A 16,670-nucleotide genomic window follows, 5' to 3' on the forward strand; every position below is an offset into this window, starting at 1 on the left:
CAAACTCCTCTATTGTGTTGTCTATTTCTGGGGTGGTATAAATATGTGTGCTCTGACCCTGGGTTGCTAGTCTTCTTGCTGATTGACAGAGGTTATCTTGCTGATGACGGGATGTTGTCCAGAGCGCTTGCGTATGTATAGCTGTACTTGGGTCTGTATAATTTCTTTGCGCTAAATTGTACTTAGATCATAGCGTGTAACTGACTGTACTTTTACTTGAATAATACTTTGTGCTTTGGAACCACAGGTTCAAGGTCTGGAGTCTTTATTTACTGTATGACTGCGTATGCAAAATAGCGTCATCCTTAGAGGTTTATAGGAAGGATATTAGAAGGTATAGGCAGGAGTGTATAGAGGTTCAAAGCCAGACTTCTTATAGGTGTATTTGTACGTTTTTGCTGCATGCTGTATAGTCTGCAGTTAGTGAACCTTGTGGATAGCAATAAACAATTCCTGAATAAAAATGTGCATTTTAATTAGGTTTAAATGCATGTGTGTTTTTATAATATTTGTATCCTGTATGTGTTGTAATAGTCTTGAGTAAATCAGAAATTATTATCATTGAATTCATTTAGAATAACAAAGCAAAAGCAAGGTTACTTTCACCAAGGACAATCTCCAATATTCTGAAGGGTCATTTTTATTTTAGTTTTATTTGTATTTCATTTTTGTGATGCAGCTATTTAAAATGACGACTAACCAAACAACAAATATAAATACAATGTGATGTGATAGTTTCCAAATATAGAATCTTTTGCAGATAATTTTTCATCTTCATATTGGATCACCTTTGTATTTTTAGTTTATTGTCCATTGAAATAAGATTTTATTGTCAAATATAATATATTGTGTATGTATGTACGTATGTAAATATATGTATGATTCATTTGTTTAGTAAATGATTGCTTACCTATTTTTGTATTGGTCTGCCTCTTCATTTTCATTTGTCAGTGAAAATATATGAAAATGATAGAGATCAGCTGTATTCAGTAGCAAAAAAAAAAAACATTTGACCTCCGCTATTGAGTCCTTGCTTATAAATATTAATAGGTAAACCTAAAAGTACTATTTTTGTTTCCCATGCACAATTAACTTTAAAACTTACCTGATGTTTTAGATAAACGTATGATTTTATATGGGGATGATCATTAAGATAATTTTTTTGTTAATTCCAGTTGAAAAGAGCAAGCAGTGATGACATGCTCACAAAGCCAGGGGGCAGTACAGCTCTCACCACCTCCAGACTGAGGAAGACCATTACTACAGGAGCTATCTCAGAGCTGTCAGAGAGCAAGTTCAGGAGCTGCACAGGTAAAATAATGATTGATTAATATTTACCACAATTCACAAGAGCCCGTTACCAATTATATGTTTTGCAAAGTGCACTAATTTTGTAGTGTAAATCTTGGCTCTTAAGGAAGAAATGTATTCATGATTACCCAGCCCCATACATGAATTGTGTAGTTCACTTCACAGGGACTCTTGTTCTCAGTATTTAGGAGACACCTAATGATTGGGCTTATTTGAGACATTTAAATATAATTTGAGGGAAACTTTGCTGCTGAATGAAGCATGTCCCTAGCAATAAGCATGCCCCTAGCAATAAGCATGCCCCTAGCAATAAGCATGCCCCTAGCAATAAGCATGTCCCTAGCAATAAGCATGTCTCAAGCAATAAGCATGCCCCTAGCAATAAGCATGCCCCTAGCAATAAGCATGTCCCTAGCAATAAGCATGCCCCTAGCAATAAGCATGTCCCTAGCAATAAGCATGCCCCTAGCAATAAGCATATCTCTAGAAATAAGCATGCCCCTAGCAATAAGCATGCCCCTAGCAATAAGCATGCCCCTAGCAATAAGCATGTCCCTAGCAATAAGCATGCCCCTAGCAGTAAGCATGTCCTTAGCAATAAGCATGCCCCTAGCAATAAGCATGCCCCTAAGCATGTCTCTAGAAATAAGCATGCCCCTAGCAATAAGCATGCCCCTAAGCATGTCTCTAGAAATAAGCATGCCCCTAGCAATAAGCATGCCCCTAGCAGTAAGCATGTCCCTAGCAATAAGCATGTCCCTAGCAATAAGCATGCCCCTAGCAGTAAGCATGTCCTTAGCAATAAGCATGCCCCTAGCAATAAGCATGCCCCTAGCAATAAGCATATCTCTAGAAATAAGCATGCCCCTAGCAATAAGCATGCCCCTAGCAATAAGCATGCCCCTAGCAATAAGCATGTCTCTAGCAATAAGCATGCCCCTAGCAATAAGCATGCCCCTAGCAATAAGCATGTCCCTAGCAATAAGCATGCCCCTAGCAGTAAGCATGTCCTTAGCAATAAGCATGCCCCTAGCAATAAGCATGCCCCTAGCAATAAGCATGCCCCTAGCAGTAAGCATGTCTCTAGCAATAAGCATGCCCCTAGCAATAAGCATGTCTCTAGAAATAAGCATGCCCCTAGCAATAAGCATGCCCCTAGAAATAAGCATGCCTCTAGCAATAAGCATGCCCCTAGCAATAAGCATGCCCCTAGCAATAAGCATGCCCCTAGCAATAAGCATGTCTCTAGCAATAAGCATGCCCCTAGCAATAAGCATGTCCTTAGCAATAAGCATGCCCCTAGAAATAAGCATGCCCCTAGCAATAAGCATGTCCCTAGCAGTAAGCATGCCCCTAGCAGTAAGCATGTCCTTAGCAGTAAGCATGCCCCTAGCAGTAAGCATGCCCCTAGCAATAAGCATGCCCCTAGCAGTAAGCATGCCCCTAGCAATAAGCATGCCCCTAGCAGTAAGCATGCCCCTAGCAGTAAGCATGCCCCTAGCAATAAGCATGTCCTTAGCAGTAAGCATGTCCTTAGCAATAAGCATGCCCCTAGCAATAAGCATGTCTCTAGCAATAAGCATGTCCCTAGCAATAAGCATGTCCCTAGCCGGCGGCCCTGCCCTAGTTACGCCACTGGTACAATTAGCCCAGGGCATAGGCAATTCTGTGCTTATGTTCTGTTTTCTTGCACATAGCAGGCAGTGTAAGCTCAAAGTTTCTGTCACATGAATGCTGACGCAGTTTGTAAATTATGTTGGCCCTGGGTCTCTGGGCCCCATAGAGATTACATGAGCTGCTTTGCTACTGGTTCACATTCAAATTATAAACCCTATTAAGTGAGACCTGGAGGAAACAGATAGACGGTAAAAAGGTCAACAGTGTGTAGATAGACACCAGATGTTAGACAGTCAGTAAGTCGACTGGGACAAAATGTCAACAGGGATAAAAGGTCAACACATTAAAGGTCAACACATTAAAGGTCAACATGAAAATGGTTGACACAAAAATGATCAACATATTATTTTTTTAACCCAAATCTTCTCCCTAACCCTCCCCTTGGTGCCTAACCCTAACCCTCCCTCCTGGTGCCTAACCCTAACCGTCGGAGTAAGTGCCTAACCCTAACCCTGCCTCTTGGTGCCTAACCCTAACCCTCCGGTAAGTGCCTAACCCTAACCCTAAAAAAAATAAATGAAAAAAATCATGTGTCGACCTTTTTTGTGCCGACAATTTTCATCTCGACCTTTTAACCCTGTTGTCCTTCTTATATGTCGACCTTTAGTGTGTAGACCTTTTGCCCCTGTCGACCTTTTGTCACAGTTGACCTATTGACTTTCTAATATCTGGTGTCTTATATAGACATTGTCGACCTACGTAACCCGAATAACAGGGACATTACTAAGGACAATTGTTTAGTACCTGGTATTGTCCTACATTGATGGAGAACCCAAAGTGCATACCACAGAAGAGCACAATGTTAGCTTGCTCCTACAATGTCCTGCACTAGTTCAGTCACTTAAAGCAAGAGTTTAAAAGTTGCATCGTGGGAACTACTACTATTAGGGGAGCATTGGGACACCTGCTATAATGTTTGCATTGTGTAGTGTATGTGACATAAAGAGTACATTTTACCATAATGTTTTAGTGTCTGATTCAGAGGTGGACGCTAATCCTGTCACAACTGCATTTCTGTATGCATCAGTTTTGCGCAAAAGTTGCACCCACTGGGATTTGTACAGAGATGCCTGCCATCGGCATCTCTGATCCGCCTCTTGCTTACAGAGATGCACCACTGGTTACATATCAGTCGCACCATTGATCCTATGAGCAACCCTATGTTTTGCTTAGAATGTCTGTCTGATGTCAGCTGCCGGAGCGTCTGCAATTACGTACACAGACGCAGTCGCAGGCTGAGACACGCTCCTTCAATGGTCTCGACATGCCAGCAAGTGACTTGTCATTCCCAGTTACCTCCCACAAATGGCTACTGACTGTCAATCACTATGTGTCCAAATCCTCACTGCGACTGCTGTCGGTAATGAAACTCTGACACCGCATGCACAGTACAAAACAAATCACTGAACTCCGCAAACAGCGGCATTATGTACACCTCTGCATCCTGCCCACTGTAACTTCAGGAATAATGTTTGGGAACACTTGTACTTCTGACATGTTTTGTTTGGCTACCTATAATTATAGTGTTTAGCCACATATATAGCCAAATTCAAGTTTTATATTTGCTCTTGTCTGTAAATAACCATTAGTGTGAGGAGGCATTGGTGGTATAATTTGTGTCTGGGAAGCCCTGCTGGTATAATGCATGTGTGTGGAGCCCTGCTAATATAATATATGTGTGGGGGACCCACCTGATATAATACATGTGTGGGGGGCCCTACTGATATAATGCATGTGTGTGGAGCCCTGCTGATATAATGCATGTGTGTGGAGCCCTGCTAATATAATATATGTGTGTGGAGCCCTGCTAATATAATATATGTGTGGGGGACCCACCTGATATAATACATGTGTGGGGGGCCCTACTGATATAATGCATGTGTGTGGAGCCCTGCTGATATAATGCATGTGTGTGGAGCCCTGCTAATATAATATATGTGTGTGGAGCCCTGCTAATATAATATATGTGTGGGGGACCCACCTGATATAATACATGTGTGGGGGACCCACCTGATATAATACATGTGTGGGGGGCCCTACTGATATAATGCATGTGTGTGAAGTCCTGCTGATATAATGCATGTGTGTGGAGCCCTGCTGATATAATTCATGTGTGTGAAGCCTTGCTAATATAATACAAGCGCAGGGCCCTGCTGATATACATGTGTGGGGAGTCCTGCTGATATAATACATGTGTGTGGAGCCCTGCTGATATATGGCATATGTGTGAAGCCTTGCTAATATTACATGCGGGGGGGGGGGGCTGCTGATAATACATGTGTGGGGAGTCCTGCTGATTTAATGTGTGTGCCTGTGTGTGGGGGGGCTGCTGCTGATATAATACATGTGTGTAGAGTACTGCTGATATAATATGTGTGTGTGGGGGCTGCAGCTCATATAATACATGTGTGTGAACTGTGAAGCCCTGCTGATATAATACATGTGTGTGGAGCTCTGCTGCTATAATACATGTGTGTGGAGCTCTGCTGATATAATGCATGTGTGTGAAGCCTTGCTAATATTACATGCGGGGGGCCCTGCTGATATAATACATGTGTGTAAAGCCCTGCTGATATAATACATATGTGTAAAGCCCTGCTGATATAATACATGTGCGTGAAGCCCTGCTGATATAATACATGTGCGTGAAGCCTTGCTGATATAATACATGTGTGTAAAGCCCTGCTGTGATATAATACATGTGTGTAATGCCCTGCTGATATAATATATGTGTGTGAAGCCTTGCTTATACTGTATAATAAATGCCCTGCTGATATGAAACGTGTGTTGGAAGCACTGCTGATATAATACACATGTGGGGGGCCCTGCGTGCGCCTGGAACACACCCTCACTGTAGGTATAATCATGTATGAAAAGTGTTTGGGGGTAACAAGTTGTCAGTAGGTATAATCAATATAGGCCTGATTCACAGACAATACAAATGTTCTTGGAGTTCAGCAATATTTTGCTACTGTGTTCGCATGCAAAAATCCCTGCACCTCTTTGTATGCACAGAGGTGCAGTTGTGATTGAGACGCATGGTATTAGAAATATGCTGAAAATGCTGGGCATTCCTGGACACTGACTGGGAGGTGGGTATTCAGTCATGAGAATAGTCCATCTTATAGGCGTATTATGGGAGTGTGTGTTGCAGGCAAGTCGCTAAAGTGGTTGTGTAAACAGGACCTGATTCAGAGTTGTGTACAATTCCATTATTTATGCAGTTGAGCGATTATCGATAGAACTGCGCATGGGTCAAGGCACATTACCATCGACGCTCATGGCGAATATTTACTTGCAGTGTGATTGACAGTCAGGGAGCTTAACGGGAAGTGGCAACAAAAACACAAGTGTGTTATGACTGTTTTAAGGCGTTTTGATGTCTTCGTCTGCGATCCTGTATGCAATAAAAATGTCTCCGGCGTCCTCAGTACACACAGCCATTCTGTGCGACCCTAGGGTTACTTACTCAGAAGGGCGATAATCAAAGGATCTGCAACCGATGAGGCGTCTTTGTATCAGGCTCGCCTACCCTCCTGATTTGTCCGGGAGCCTCCCGATTTTTGGGTGCCACTCCCGGCACCCCGGAAAGGCAGGCAAGCCTCCCGGAAGCCACCAACCCTCCAAACCTCCCCCAGAATAAACTAGAAAACCCCCGCAGCCATGGGTCCGGTGACGCGATTTGCGCTGAATCGCGTCATCGTGGCCCCGCCCCCTATTTCACAATGCCGAAATAATGGCATTGTGAAGAGGAGGCGGGCCACGATGACGCGATCGCACGTCCCCACCCCTGGCTCCATCCCCAATGTGATATAAATGTCCAGAGACACCCCCCCCGCTGTTAGCTGACAATCAGATCCCTCCCGGAAGTGTCATCAATAATGTAAAATCTAATCATAATTTTACTGTTTAATCTCTATTTTTTCTTAAATATCAGTTATGTGCCTTTATCCATAATTTGCTAAACAACCCGGGATTTTTCCCTGTGTGAAGAAAGGGTCATCCCGGGACTTAATTCCCGGGTCTATGACCCTGGTTTTTTGCAGGGTCTGAGACCCAGGATGACCCTTTCACACGGGAAAAATCCCGGGTTGTTTAGCAAATTACTGGGTAGAAGTGAATTACCCGGTAATTTAATTTTTAGTGTGAAAGGGGAATAAGTGTCATTCTAGAACACAGGGTCTCACTTCCAGGATGATCCAGGACAATAACAGTGTTCATTTCCTGACCGACTACTTGCTGCCTAATGTCAGTGCATGAATTATAGTATTAGTCAACGCATATGTGGCAATCAGTATTATAACAAAGCTGAAAGAAATGAAAGCATGGCCCTGATCTTTATAAGTAACCACATCAGAGACTATCATCAATAGAGAAACTAAGAAAGGAGAATGCTTATGTGAATTCTTTTAGAAGTGGTATTCACATCTTCATAAACTGTATTTATGCTATAACCAAGAGATATTAACTCAGCATTTTCCTGAAACTAACAGCTAAAGGCTAATTCTGCCTTTGTACCCACATACATTATTTTCTCCCTTTATCATAAATTACATGGAACCTGCAAGGTAAGCCCTATATCTGCCCTAGCTCCCTCTCTCATGATTGCGATATTTATGATCAATGATATTTGCGATCCCAACGCTGTGCTATAAGTCATATGTAATGGGCCTGAAGCAGCACAACACAGAGAGGAGAAGCAGAGCTGGTATAGAATAACTTTTACAAATGTGGGGTCATTTCAAAATACCTATTGTAAAGATAGAACTAGACATTTAAGCCACGTACACACTAGACAATTATACCTCTTTTCCACCAAAAACCCAGGTCCGACCTGGGGTTTTGGACATGGTTCCAACCCTGGTCAGACCCATTTACACTGCACCTTTGATCTGGGTTACTCCCAGGTCAGCCCTGTTCACACTGAACTCAGGTCTGCCCTGCTAAACCTGTGAGGTCATAAAAAGTGGGAGGTGAATGCTCGACAACCACCAATCCGCTCATTTTAGGCATGATCCAGGTCAGATAACCCGGGTTGCACCGTTTACACTGCATCATTACCTGGGTCCAACCATGGTAGCTACCTGGGTTGAATTGCTGGGTCACTTGACCCAGGTTATTTCTCAGGGACCCTTTTACACTGAGCTGCGACCTGGGTAGACCCAGCAAAAACGCAGGTTTTTGCTCTGTTGTAAAAGGGGTATAAGTTGGCCGATTTGAGTGATAATGTTATCGTTCATCGTGTCTAATATTGTCCAGTGTGTGCGTGGTGAACGACCAACGATGCGCTCTCCCGACTTTACGGTTCTGACCACCGTTGGGGAGGTGGTGGGGTGAATGAATTCTAGTGCACCAGAATGACTGCTTTATCTGTGTTGTTCCATTGGTTTAGGTGGGTCAGGGACGTTTTTACCTGGATATTGGTGTGCTTTTGATATTCAAAATCTAAAACCCAAAGTTAAATGGGACCTGTCCGTCTGTTTCATTTACTACTCTCCAATATGTGAAGTCCCTGGAACACTGCCGCTAAATATGTAAAGTATGTATAGTAGTGCCAGGTGCTTAATGGCATCATTTGCATAAATCAGGCAAGCCTGGGAATATTATACTGAAGCACTTGCTACACTTCGTAAAATGTTAACAATTTGGACTATTGTGAATCATTGATAGCCCTGCCTAAATCACCTTTCAATGATCTAGAGCTAAATAACGAAGGGAAGGTATTTTCAATAAGCAATTTAAATAGTTGAGATGGTGTTTGGGGTCATGCGATGCAGTACATAGCTCGTTAATGCAATTATTTTTCAGATCAAACACCAGTAAAAGGGATGAAATGTGATCTACAGTAAGTGACTCTGACAGTGGAATGATTGTTGGTATCACACATGGAGCTGTCAGTATGTCAGAAACTGCTGATCTCCTGGGATTTTCATGCACAATGGTCTCTAGAGTTTACAGAGTATGGTGCACAAAACACAAAACATCCAGTGAGTGGCATTTCTGTAGACAAAATTATTCTTATTGTTTATTTTTTGAATAAAAGTTTTGTTTAGACTTTTTTTTTAAAAATCAATTCAACGGGGGGAGTGAAGGGGGGATCATCTGTTTGAACATCTATATAACTTTGATAGTAGACATTGGTATAAGCAAAACAGTTGACAGAACAACATTGTGACAATTATGTATGTAGGGGATGTAGTCGGCATCCCGGCGTGCGATACTTACCATTCGGGATGCTGACGGTCTAAATAACGGTGACGAAAGCCCGACAGGTCGGGATCCCGGGGCTCAATATCCCGTCCGTTGGCATCCCAAATGGTAAGTATCGGGGTGCACGGGGAGGCTAGCATTAGGTAGTGGGGTTAGGTTTAGGCATTAGGGGGAGGGTTATTGTTCGGCATCAGGAGGGTTTGGATTAGGGTGCAGGGATTGGGAGATTAGGTTTAGGCATTGGGGAGGGTGCCCTAGGTTTAGGATGCGGGGAGGTTAGGTTTAGGCACCGAGGAGGGAGGGTTAGGATTAGGGTGCAGGGATTGGGAGATTAGGTTTAGGCATTGGGGAGGGTGTCCTAGGCTTAGGATGCGGGGAGGTTAGGTTTAGGCATCGGGGAGGGAGGGTTAGGATTAGGGTGCAGGGATTGGGAGATTAGGTTTAGGCATTGGGGAGGGTGTCCTAGGTTTAGGATGCGGGGAGGTTAGGTTTAGGCACCGGGGAGGGAGGGTTAGGGTAGGGAAAAAACTTACCTTGCGTTCCAATGGGTGTCGGTATTCTGACTGTCGGGATGCCGCTGTCAGAATTCTGAACAGCAGCATCCCGACAGCCGGGATCTCATACCCAACCCATATGTAGGTGACAACTTGCTGTAGGCAAAATTAATTTAAAATCAAGATTGGGAGCTTAGTACATGGTTGGGGAGAGAGAGGAGCAAGTAAAGCCTCAGAAGTAGGCTAAAATTATTGAATTTTAATGAATGGTTTATTATGCATGATCAATGATCAATCCAAGTAATCCACATGGTTGTAAATAGGTGAGGGAGGTAATGAGGTATACTGTGATATGCTCCAATTTGTATACTAACTAGACCTTCTTAATAAAGAGAGTGAGCTGTCAGGATTCTTATCAAAGTAATGTATCAAGAGCCTCGAAATTGGGAGTTGGTTGCAGGAGAAGATATAGGCCCCCATTTATTAATGATCGCAATGTGATTTGGGCATAAAATTACCGCCCATGATCACATTGCAAAATGCACTCCTATCACTGGAATGTATCATCCGGCATATGCAGGGACAGGGGCTCTGAAAAGAGCGCATCCCTGCGATGTGCCCAGAGAGCTGCCGGGGATGCTGCTCATGGGCACTCCAGCTGACTGCACATACACGGTCGCCATTGCCAGGGAGGATTCCATAGGCTACAGCGGCTAACGCCATCTGTAGATGGTGTTAGGCGCAGGGACCAATATCCGGAATGCATCACATTCTGGATGTTGGTAAATTTGGCAGCATCGCATCCCCCATAGAAACCAGCGGGAATGGAGGGATCACAGCAGGTATTGGAGATACAGTACCTGCTGCAGTCCCTCCTTCACACATCTGGGGAAACTTACTATTTGCGGTTAGCCCCCGAAAATGTCTGTTTTCGGGGATATAGCCGCAAATACTGATAAATGGGCCCCATAAGGAGATGCTGGATGGAAGCTGTACTTAGGTTGTAGTGTTAATTAGGTCCCAAACTTCTTGACAGAAAGTCATTATATTCGTGCAGAGCCAGGAAGTGTGAGAAATACTGTCTAGCTTACCACAGTTACACCAGTACTGCTTACAGGCAGATGGGAAAACAAGTCTTGTGGGAATCATGTACTATTGGAATAGAAGGTAGGATCTGGTGACCTCCTCTCTAAAGGTGCATACACATGTAACGATTTTTAGAACGAGTTGTTGTTAATGACGCCATTATCGTTCAATCATTCAAAAAATTGTTCAGTTTCTGAGTTATAACGATGAACGATAATCGTTCAAGGGCGCTCCTGTTTGTAGTTTGTAGTTATCGTTCATCGTCCATTTCAGACTGTCCAACATAACGATTTTCATTAAGGGAAGGAACATTTTTTGTTCATCGTTGTAAAAATCATTCATTACACTTCAAAAAATCGTTCACTTTTTCAAGGGAAAATCTGACAGGAAATCGTTGGTTACAAAATCGTTACGCGTGTATGCACCTTTATATATTCCCAGTATTCTGTTTCAAGAGATCCTCCCAAGAGACATCTTTAGCCAAATGAATATATATGAGAAGAAGGGAGTAAAAATTAAAGATAAGGGTTAGACACTAGAGAGAGGGTTAGGGTTAGGCCCTTTTGGGGGGGGGGGGGTAGGTTTAGGCTATGGTGGAAGGAGGGGTAGAGGAAGGAGAGTATACTTACCTCCATCTGTCGGGATTGTGAGCGTGTCGGCGTCGGGATTCTGACCGCTGGCATCTCGTACCCAAACCCTTCAGTCATAAATGGAAGTGTGTGTAATTTGGGGGGAGGGGTTTACTTGAGCACCACCAAACATTTTAAAAAGTTGGCTCCTATGGTGCTGATCAACCAATGTCCCTTTGATATTACAGTTATTTAAACAAGAAGAGTAATGTCAGTAGTGGTTTCAGAGGAAAAATAAGTTTTCCTTAAATAAAGTTTCTTGTTATAATGTACTTTGTACATTGATGTGAGGTTTTTTTTACTTTCCCAGATATGCAGATTAATTTATAGTGAAGTCCATACACCCAGAAAATGTCACACTGCTCAGACAGACCATCAGAGACTGGAATGGGAGTGTGCTGGGAGCTTGGTGGATATAGGTGCAGTTGCGCTTTAAAAAAAAGTGATGCTTAAAGTATTTTACCGCTTTGTAAATCACTCCTAGTGATACTGCTAAACCATTCAAGAGTTTGGGCAATGCTGATTTTTGCATATTTAATTCATTGCCACCTGAATCTCATTTAATTTTATGGCTATTAGCAATTAGCAATCATTAGGCCTTCACAGCCCTCTACAGACCTAGTGAATTAATCCAGATAAAGATGATCATGTACTAATTAATGGCCTACTAGCCTGAAAATCCAATTACATGACTGCCATCTAGTGACAGTCATAGACATTTCATCTATATTATATCATTTTATACAAAGTGTGCAGTATATTTTTCATTGTACAGGACTCTCCATGTCTCTGGGATGTTATCTGATTACAGTGTTTTAGGATTTGTGACCGTTTAGTGTTTATCCAACTTTCCAACTTCATCTTACCAATTCATTTATTTTCTCTCTTATTTCTCATTTCTTTACAAGCTAATAACCAATACAGTTAAATTCAAACTGTTGATATGTAGTGAATCTGATGTTTCAAATGTAGTATTTATACTGTTTTTTTCTTTTATCTTACTAAAATAATGTCTATAATTCAGGCAGTCTTTTGTGCATTAACCGATATTTTGCATTAATTATAATAATAAAAGCCAAAGATTGGTCGCTCTGTCATTCCTTGTGCCAAATATTTTGCTGTTATGCCATAGGCTGCTATTGTTGATTGTGATAAATGTTTATATGAGTCTATACTGACATACTAAACAAGCACATTAATGGTGGGATGTATCATTTCAAAAATCCTGTAAAACCTCTGAAAACTGCAGTTTTCAGTTGTTTGCCTCAAAGCATATGGATCCTTATACCTGCTGCAGATCAAGGCACAGCAAGCCCCATAGAACTCTATAAAGCTTTGATGTGCCCAAATCCATCAAACTCCGTAAAGCGTAACTTTTCGGAGCATGAGCCACATAGGCAACGCCATCAATGGGCTTCTTTTTTTTTTTAAACAATTTTTATTGATAGGTTTGCAAATAACATAAATAGTACACATCTGGGTTGTATACAATCATACAATATAGAATGGTCAACAGTTATAAAACACTTGAACATCACAAATATATCCAATCGTAACATCATCAGAGTCAATATATTTAACAATATCTTAGAAGATTCCAAAATTAACATACAATCCAACTCTCAAAACAATCTGAAATTCAAAAGGGAGGAGTGCTATTACTAAGAACCTCCAGGTTATACCAAGAAGTGAACTGAAAACATTTCCTCAAATTTTCTTTCATTACTGGGGATAAATTGTGTATATATGGGAGCCATGTGTCAAAGAACCGTTTGATCTGCTTTTCTTTATGCAATGATGCCTCAGACCAGTCCATAGAAAATAAAAAGGAAATTCTAGGGTGTAATAGTGTTATAGATATAGGATCTGATGAGATCCATTGAGATAAAATTGTCTTTTTAGTGGCTGCTGCCAATTTTGCAAGTAACACACGATTACCTTTGGAGGGGCCATGAACAGTATCCTGGGGGTGAATATCCCAAAAAGCCGAAGTTTTTGTGACTACAAACTTAATCTTAAGTGTATTATTGATATAATTTTGAAGATTCATCCACAATGCTTGCACCTGAGGGCAGGCCCATAGACAGTGTATAATATTAGCCTCTGGGGTTCCACACTTATAGCAGTTGGAAGTGGAAGACTCACCGATGAGGAACTTCAATTTTGGTGTAAAATATGCCCTGTGTAGTATTTTCTGATGCATTTCAGTATATGAAATTTAAATTAATTGTTTATTTAGTTTGACATAAGAAGCTAATATGGTTTTCAATGAAAGCTCAGGGAAATCAATGTTCCATTTTAATAATCCCACATTACCGGAATCTATATTAAGTCGCGAACGAGAGTTCGCATATATCTGTGAGGTAGAATAGAGGTTCTCAGGTCTACAGCGCACCATGTTATCCAATCCGCATTCCATGTCCCTCTCACCTAACCCATACAATATTGATTGTACATAACTTAAGGCTTGTAAAAATGGAAATAAAGGGATTGTAATAGATGGGTGTAAGTCTTGTAATTGAGAACGCATTAGTGGATTCATAGTATCTGCATTTAAAAATTGATAAACATATTTAAGGCCCCTATCATGCCATATCTTAAATATCAGCGATGTTCTATGAGGACAAAAGGCTGGATTGCCCCAGAGAGGTAAAAATAAAGATGCATATCTAGATATCTTCAATTTAGAACGGACCAATCTCCATGCCATACAAGTAGTATAAAGTAATAAATTATCTTTAACTTCTGTTGGTAGAGATCGTGGAGGTGTATGTAAAAGAGATATTAGATTCCAGTCTGGAATAAAAGCTTGTTCCATAGATCTTATGGTATAATTGTTAGCCCCCCCTATCCAATCAATGGCGATTCTATAATTAGCCGCTAGGGCATAGGATTGGAGACATGGCAAATTGACACCACCTAAATCAGTCGTCTGTTGTAATTTGAATAGTGATATTCTGGGACGTTTATCTGCCCATATGAATTTTGTTAGGGCTTTGTTTAGCAGTTTCAGGTCGTTCTTTGATGGTATAAGAGGAAGCATTTGGAGAACATAGAGTAGCCTTGGGAAACTAATCATTTTATATAGGTGACACCTACCAATATAGGACAAAGGGAGATATCTCCATTTCGTAAAATCTGAAAAAATCTTTTGTAATAATGGTGTGTAATTTGCAACATATAGGTGGGAGGGGTGTGTAGTAATCTTGATTCCAAGATAAGTAATGCAATCAGCAGCCCATCTGAAAGGGAAAGAATCCCCCCAACCCAATTTTGCGTCAGGAAAAAATGCCAGTGCTTCAGTTTTAGTGTAGTTGATTTTAAACCCAGCTACTGATTCAAAGGTATGAAATAAAGAGACCAGAAAAGGCATAGCCACTTTTGGGTTTGCAAAGTACAGCAGAAGATCGTCAGCAAATGCTGAAAATTTTATTTCTATCTGACCAAATTTTATACCCTGCCATCTAGTCTCTTTAATGAAATGTCGAAGGAGGGGGTCGAGGGCCAAATTAAATAAAAGCGGGGATAATGGGCAGCCTTGTCTTGTACCACGAGATAAATAGATAGAACGTGTGTTTAATGAGTTAATAGTCAAAAAGGCAGTTGAATTTTGGTATAGACTGTTAAAGACATGTAAGAAAGCAGGGCCAAAATTTTGGTAATTAAATATTCTAATAAGATGAGACCAAGACACTCTATCAAATGCTTTGTCCGCATCACAGCTAATCACTATATTCCCCCTTTCTTTCAGCTGGTGTGTTTTTATCATGGTAGCCAACAATGTGCGGATGTTATGAACAGAGTGACGGGTTTTTATAAAACCTGTTTGTGCCGGGTGAAGTATTTTGGACAAAATAGGTTGGAGACGTATAGCTAATATTTTTGTGAAAATTTTGAAATCTTGGTTTAATAGAGAGATGGGTCTATAGGATGACACCTGAGTAGGATCTTTGTTTGGTTTTGGCAGCATGATAATTCGAGCTGTGTTAAAACCTGAAGGAGCTGAATTACCTGCAAGAATGGAATTATATAGTGTTGAAAGGTGTGGTACAATGTGTGAGGAGAGAATTTTATAGTAGGCTGCTGAGAATCCATCTGGACCTGGTGTTTTGCCTGTTGGCAATGATTTAATTACTGATTCTATTTCTAAGTCTGTTATAGGAGATAAGATAGCCTCTCTATCGTCATTATTGAGTTTATGAAGACCCGCTTGTCTCAAAAATTCAATTCCCTGTGTAGGTTCATCAGGGGGTGCTTGGTATAAAGAATCAAAAAAGGTAAGAAAGGTGTCATTAATCATTTCTGGATTAGTGCTAAGTGACCCAGTAGAAGTTTTTATAGAGGAAATATGTTTGCGGTTAGTAGAGGACCTTATTAGATTTGCCAACAATTTACCTGGTCGATTACCCCATCGGAAGTATCTATTTTTCTGATAAGTCAGATTCTTTTGGGCTTGCTCCGTACAAAGAGTATCATATAAGGCCTTAGCTTCCCTGTAGGATTGTCTATTTACCTCAGAGGGATCATTCAATAAATCAGAGTAGGTAGACGTTACAGTAGCACTAGCTTGTTGGAATCTTTGTTGTAATTTTTTCTTTTTAAAAGATACGTAAGCTAATAAATGTCCTCTTAAAACTGGTTTGGACGCCTGCCAGAGAAGATTAATATTCTGATTATGAGCAACATTATCTGTTAAATAATTTTGAAAATGATGAACTAGTTGTTGTTGAAAGTCTTCCGAAGAGGCCAAATAATCTGGGAACCGCCAATTAAAAGAAGAAAAACGTGGAACCTCCAACTTAATAGTAAACCATATGGGTGCATGGTCTGAAATTAATATGTCAGCTAAGGCAGCATTTTCAACCCTATGACATAAGATCCCTGGTATCAACCAATAGTCAAGCCGAGAGAAGGAGTTATGTGGGTGCGAGAAAAAGGAATATTCTCTAGAATCTGGATTTAAATGTCTCCATGGATCAATTATTTGGAAAGACTCTACAAGCAATGATAAAGTAGACGGCATTCCACGTCTACCTCCGGTCTGTCTAGGCCCACCTGAAACATCCAATGAGGAATCAAATGCTACATTAAAGTCACCTCCTAAAATCAAGGAACCTTCTAGCCAACCTTGTAAAGCTGCATAGATGTCTGAGAAAAAGGAAGCATTAGGGCCTGGAGGGGCGTATATACATGCAAAGGTGAAAATCTCGTTTTCAATATTCACCTTCAAAAAGAGAAACCTTCCCTCTGGGTCTATCCACTC

At 41.2% G+C, this 16,670-nt stretch overlaps 1 protein-coding gene across 3 annotated transcripts in view; it reads left to right on the plus strand.

Annotated features, from left to right (window-relative positions):
• SPECC1 (sperm antigen with calponin homology and coiled-coil domains 1) overlaps positions 1–16,670 on the plus strand; it is a 560,436-nt gene that overhangs the window by 128,935 nt on the left and 414,831 nt on the right. For 2 of the 3 annotated variants that reach the window (XM_088453631.1, XM_088453630.1), the window contains exon 3: positions 1,176–1,311. In XM_088453631.1, coding sequence (XP_088309757.1) covers positions 1,176–1,311 — 136 coding nt within the window. Of the gene's footprint in view, positions 1–113; positions 152–1,175; positions 1,312–16,670 lie in introns of those variants that run through there. The other variant, XM_088453633.1, reaches the window with a different exon arrangement.

The sequence above is a fragment of the Taudactylus pleione genome, unplaced genomic scaffold, assembly GCF_031769625.1.
Source record: "Taudactylus pleione unplaced genomic scaffold, aTauple2 ptg000585l, whole genome shotgun sequence".
Classification (NCBI taxonomy): domain Eukaryota; kingdom Metazoa; phylum Chordata; class Amphibia; order Anura; family Myobatrachidae; genus Taudactylus; species Taudactylus pleione.